This window comes from Oncorhynchus nerka, linkage group LG15, assembly GCF_034236695.1.
Source record: "Oncorhynchus nerka isolate Pitt River linkage group LG15, Oner_Uvic_2.0, whole genome shotgun sequence".
Classification (NCBI taxonomy): Eukaryota; Metazoa; Chordata; class Actinopteri; order Salmoniformes; family Salmonidae; genus Oncorhynchus; species Oncorhynchus nerka.
In genome coordinates this window covers 48,833,063-48,839,568 of record NC_088410.1, presented here as the reverse complement: position 1 = coordinate 48,839,568, position 6,506 = coordinate 48,833,063, and the positions used below count along the sequence as shown (strand labels likewise).

Here is a 6,506-nt window from a genome sequence, read left to right as displayed (position 1 = left end):
GTAGCTACTATCTTGTCTCATCATTACAACTCCCATACGGGCTCGGGAGAGACGAAGGTCGAAAGTCACGCGTCCTCCGATACACAACCCAACCAAGCCGCACTGCTTCTTAACACAGCGCGAATCCAACCCGGAAGCCAGCCGCACCAATGTGTCGGCGGAAACACCGTGCCCATGGCAACCTTGGTTAGCGTGCACTGCGCCCGGCCAGCCACAGGAGTTGCTGGTGCGCGATGAGACAAGGATATCCCTACCAGCCAAACCCTCCCTAACCCGGACGACGCTAGGCCAATTGTGCGTCGCCCCCACGGACCTCCCAGTCGCGGCCGGTTGGGCGCAAACCCAGAGTCTCTGGTGGGGCTGCAGTGCAGCACCCTTAACCACTGCGCCACCCGGGAGGCCCAGGTTCTGGCCTTTCTAGGGAGGTTTTCCTATCTACTGTGCTTCTACCTCTGCATTGCTTGCTGTTTTGGGTTTTAGGCTGGGTTTCTGTACAGCACATTGTGACATCGGCGGATGTAAAAAGGGCTTCATAAATACATTTGATTTGATTGATTAATTACCGTGACTACCCGGTCACGTGGAAGTTGACTGCCTTCATGACTCGTGACCGCTGGTGTGGCGGAAATACGGTCACCGCAACAGCCCTAATCATACCACTGGAATATCCCCTGTGGCACCTTGTCCTCAGTGACAGAAAACACATCATTCATTGTGTGCTCCACAAAATCTAGCAGAAATTCCGACCCGACCAGGACAATGAATACCACTGAATACAGCGGTTATCAGGCAGGCTAGGGGCACACTGTTGTTAGTATTGGATGACCACTAGTGACTTATTGAACACAAATACAAATATATATTGCAGCTTAAAGCCATATCATCTATTATTAATCCTGAAATAATGTTTTTCTAACCATATAACGTAAAAATGAACCACATCTACAGTAGACCTACTACTTTGGTTTTGAGGTGACACGGGTATGATGAAAGGTTAAGGTAGATTAAATTATAGATCTACCAAACATCACATTATGGGCCTGTTTCCACATACTGATGAAACCTAGACCGGAAAACAGTTCTGTATAAAACAGAAAAATTTCACAGGAAAACAGGTGTGGCCATGTGGTTATGGGGGCACACAAACACATGCACTCACTCAAGCGCACACACTGGTGCAGGGATTTTTGTTTTAGATTCAGTCTCTCACAGTTGAAGTGTACCTATGATAAAAATGACAGACCTCTACATGCTTTGTAAGTAGGAAAACCTGCAAAATCAGCAGTGTATCAAATACTTGTTCTCCCCACTGTATATACACAAATATATACACATACAAATATATACACATACATATATATATGTGTGTATATATATATATATATATATATATATATATATACACGTACATATATGTGTCTTATCGGGTATCATGTGTGAATTTAAGTATGATCCCTCTTATTCTCTCTCTCTTTCATATATATATATATATATATATACACACACACACACACACACACAGACACACATATATACACACATATATATATATATATATACACACACACATAGATCAAGCACACCCATCTCATTAGTGGTGGTGAGATAATGTATCTTATGTCAGACTAATTTGCAATTGACCGTCACAGTTTGAGAAGACAATCAGAAATACTGTTAGAATGTTTTTCAATTGACTGCCATAGCCCCAAATAAAATGTAAACAGGCTGTTAATTGCAATTTTTTTCACATGGTTGCAAGATTTTTTAGATATTACAAGTTTGGGAACCCCTGCTGTAGGATGTATTGTCGTTTTTGGTATTCAGGCCTACCACTTGTGTCATCTGCAAACTTGATGATTGAGTTGGAGACATGCATGGCCACGCAGTCATGGTTGAACAGGGAGTACAGGAGGGTGCTGAGCACGCACCCTTGTGGGGCCCCCTTGTTGAGGATCAGCATAGCGGAGGTGTTGCCTACATTCACCACCTGGGGTCGGCCTGTCAAGAGGTCCAGGACCCCGAGCTTAGTGATGAGCGTCAAGGGCACTATGGTGTTGAAGGCTGAGCTGTAGTCACTGAACTGCATTCTTACATGGGTATTTCTCTTGTCCAGATGGGATAGGGCAGTGTGATGGTGATTGCGTCATCCATGGATCTGTTGGAGAAGTATGCAAATTGTAGTGGGTCTAGGGTGTCAGGTAAGGTGAAGGTGATATATTCTTTAAGTAGCCTCTCAAAGCACTTTATGATGACAGAAGTGAGTGCTTCAGGGCAATAGCAATTTATAGTTCAGTTACTTTTGCTTTCTTGGGTACAGGAACAATGGTGGACATCTTGAAGCAAGTGAGGACCACAGACAGATAGGATAGATTGAATATGTCCGTAAACATTCCAGCCAGCTGGTCTGCAAACTCGTTGAAATGAGTGCACACATACAATCAAGTAGGATATCAAATTGATAAAAACTAAACAAAGTTAAAATATAACAAAGATTGAAGTTCCAGTAGCCCATTGTTTTTTTATTTCAGAATTGTCTAAATTAATTTTGACATTAACATCAAAGATCCTTCCTCTTCACATTCACATAAGAAAAAATAAATAGCATCGAACCATAAACTCCCTTTTATTAAAAGGTTAGAGCTTTTACAAAGAAAAATACAGTGAATACACTATCAACATGATTTACAATCCAATCATTAGAAGTTAAAGTATTAGTTAACACCTTCATATATCTATACATTTTTATTCCACTATGATCTGGGAACAGCGGCAAAAAAAGAAGAAGTGGTTAATCAGCCGAGTAAGGTGCTATCGCTTGTTATTTGTTAAATCTTTCCATTGTTTTCTACATTTAATTCACAAATTATGATTTAAATAACAGCAATCTCTTCCCAAGGCAGTGCACTACGAAGTGGTGAGCCAGAATGGGTGCGTGTGACAAAGAAGTCATGAGTAATGCAGTGAAGAAATGGGACAGAATCACCCTGACAAGTCACCCAGTTATATAAAACGGTTTCAGAGCCAAGACTGAGACCAGCCATACAATAACATGGTGATTTTAAAACAAAAAAAATGTGTTTCTTATTGGACAAGCTCAAGGAGTACATCTGTTTCAAAACGTTTTCAAACTACTGAACACGACCCAGATGCTCATAGCCAAGACAGCCTGGAGTTGACATACAATATTTTCGCCAAATATGTAAGTTGGTGTCCAGTGCATTAAAATAACACACTCAGGACACGGTTATGTGTGTCACTTGCATGTTTGATTTGACTGCAAATACACGTGACCTAAACATTTCATGAGTGAAAGCTATATTTCATCTAACTTTATTACACTTCCACTGTTCCTGTGAAGAAATCCTACCAAGAGGCCTGTTAGAGATATGCCTGAGAAGCAGAGGACACAAAAAGTGGCAGATCTCATTCAATGCCAATCAACAGGCTAGTGTTTATCAGGTCACGAGACAGAAAAGGTTTTGCAAAATTTTGCAATGAGAAACGAAAATTAAGTCCAGGTAGCCCCTCCCGGTTTGAGTCCATTTTCTTCCATGTGGTGCCTAAACACAACCTGTTTGTTTTCTGGCAAGCCTTTTTCCCTCCTCCCCCCTCCTATCAGTCTGTCTGAAACTAAGCTTAGAACTTATATTGACTTGACTCTGGGCTTGTCTGTTTGGTGTCTAGATTTTTAAGATACAATGTTGCCTATTACCAAACATATGTTTCCTCAAAACACAGTGCTGACCATTTGCGGTTGTGCATGGACATGGTTCATATTTGACTTTTGATTCGGAGTCGTTTTGCTACGCTCACTCGAGCGGTTTTAAAATATAGCGTTTTTTTTATTTAGCATCAAACCTTTAACAAAATATCTAGAATGACAAAACTGAACCCTATAAAACTAGGGTCGCATTGGTGTTGAGTTAATAACGTTAACTACTACTTGTTATTGTAATTCTTACCCTCTTATTCACTTAACATGAATATACAGTATATTTCTTAGGGCTATGGGCCTGGGTCATGACTATATACTGTATATTCGGATTCATTCATACTTAGCTCTACTTCATAAGTACGCCATTTGAAAAAGTTCCCTGCATCCCTGTATATGGATGTATACACGCCGAGCATTCATTAAAATCATCTAGTTTGGACACTTAATCGTTTGATCTTTAATCACAGAGTTATTAGTTATTCTCTATATGACGAAAAAAGGAAAGCGATACCTTTCAGAGGGAGTGATTGTCACAAGCCGGTGTCTTAGTTCACTTCCTAATTATCTCGTTCTTAAAATGTACTCCTAAAAATATACTCTTCACCTAGCCGCTGTCCTTGACACGCTGCTGACACTCCCACGTCATTAGTAACTCACTCGGTTTGCCATAAAAATAAAAAATAAAGTTATTAGCGTATACATTTGAACCCCTATTCAGCTCAAATTAGTACTGTGCTGATGCTGAATTTTTGGGAAAGAAAAGGTCCGTCGTAATGACAACAAACCAGGGTCGACTTCAGTAGGCACAAAAACAAACAGTTTCAAACAGAAAACAAAAATGGCTTGAGCACTAAGACAAAACGTTGTCACTTTTCTTCCATTTGAGGCCTAATGAATACAACCCTGTTTTAATAGAATGATTCCAGGCTATAAAAAAAGCATTCTCCATATTCTGAGTTGAAATCAATACAGAGACTTGATTAAAAACTGACTTATAAACAAAAACTTTGGATTGCAGTAAATAATTAATGTCTGGTTTATCTATATTAAGGGCATAAACAGCTGACTAGAAAACTATGCTATTGCACATAAAAAATATAGCTTTTCATCTTTGCAACATTCACAAATACCTTCTGCTACAACACGGTGGTGTGCCAGCAAAGTAGATGCTTTAAGTGTCAATATTTCTTTCAGAAAGAGACAAGTTAAATCAAGTAATACTGTAAATCTCTAAATGTCCATGTCTTTTTGGAAGAATCCGCAGCACTCGATCCTAACATTAATTCATCCATCCATTCATTCACTTAACAAATCAGAGCTCAGGGAGAGGAAGGGAAGAAATGACGGCTGACATTGTACTGCATATTGAATAGTCGCCGTGATTATTAACTACTGTGGTGCGGTGTGGAGATGAGACAGAGACAGACGTGAGTTGGGGAGGGAACATCCCCTCTTCCTCTCAATCCCTACCTCTTTCTTCCTCCCGCTCGCTTCCTCCTCCTCCCTTCCCGTCACGTGGGCTGAATAAGGCAAGCTGCAACAGGGTCACACACAATTTAGGAGGTGAAAGGTAAATCAGTCAGTATTAAGGGTCATCACTATGGAGACGGACTGACTCCAACCTTAGGTGCAGGGGGTCGTCTGTAATGGGGCTCGGGACTGCAGAAAGGAGTGTTTGTCAGTTTCTGCCCTTACAAAGAGAGCCAGGACCTGGGGAAAAGTGCTGTTGCCTAAAACCTAGACAGAACAAAGTGCTGGAGAGCGTAACGTCGTGTGGAAAACGGCTCCTCGTGGCGGCCATTTTGGCGTCCCCATGTTACTACTCCTGTCCGAAGCCCTCAGTTTCCTCAATGGCAAACATCAGTTTTTCCTTCAGCTGCTCGTAGCTCTTGTACGGGGGCAGGTCCAGTCGATTAAAGCTTAAAAACACAAAAGGAACACAGAATGAGACAATTACATTGTAAATAGACAAATGATACAGACTTCCCAGCATGGCACTAGAAACACAAAGATTGTGGGGTTCAATCCAGCGAGGATCACAGAGACATAGTAAATATTTATGTTCTCACTGTACAGAGTTGCTTTTGATAAAAGTGGCATAAAATGTATTAGATATTTGATGACAAAATTCATTGTTTGAAGAAAGAGAGGAAAGGTTGTCTATGGTTGAATTGAAAACAACAAAGTCGTCTTGTGTGGCAGGGCAATGTTTAATATTCAGTCAGTGAAAGTGCTCAAAAACTACCTGTGACTAACTCCATGAAGGAACTTACCAAGTGTGACTTCTTGGAAGCCAGTTTTCTTTGCCCACCTTCTCAATGCAGAACTTCTGTGGGCCATTACTCCCTAAAAAACAAAAACAAAATTATTTGAAACAACTCTCCTCACTTCTCATCCACACAAGTAACATAAAATTCCTCAATGTCTGTAATTGGGCCTGGTCTAGCAGTCCATACTTGTTTGTCCATTTCCATCTACAGGTAACTGCCACAATAAAGGACACATTTGAGTAAATAAGGGATACAAAGTATATTGAAAGCAGGTGATTCCACACAGGTGTGGTTCCTGAGTTAATCAAGCAATTATCATCCCATGCTAAGGGTCATGTATACAAATGCCCAGTTGCCCAGTATTTTGGCTATCATGACTAGAAGAAGAGATCTCAGTGACTTTGAAAGATGAGTCTTAAAAGGAGCATAGGGGGTTGAAAGGGTTGTGTATGTGTGTCTCAGTCACCAGATCTCAACCCAATTCAACACTTATGGGAGATTCCGTAGCGGCACCTGAGACC

General features: G+C 40.9%; 1 protein-coding gene across 2 annotated transcripts in view; it reads right to left on the bottom strand.

The window, feature by feature from the left end:
• Nucleotides 1–2,492: 2,492 nt before the first annotated feature.
• The window catches only part of LOC115142839 (E3 ubiquitin-protein ligase Itchy-like), a 61,719-nt gene continuing 57,705 nt past the window's right edge, over nt 2,493–6,506 (bottom strand). Inside the window, exons 23-25 of one of the 2 annotated variants that reach the window (XR_003865567.2) lie at nt 5,989–6,061; nt 5,338–5,634; nt 2,493–5,249 (exon numbers count right to left, since the gene is read on the bottom strand). Coding sequence is in view for 1 of the 2 variants with exons in the window: in XM_029682622.2 (XP_029538482.1) it covers nt 5,535–5,634; nt 5,989–6,061 (173 nt within the window). In the remaining variant the exon portion in view is untranslated. Of the gene's footprint in view, nt 5,635–5,988; nt 6,062–6,506 lie in introns of both variants that reach the window. The other variant, XM_029682622.2, reaches the window with a different exon arrangement.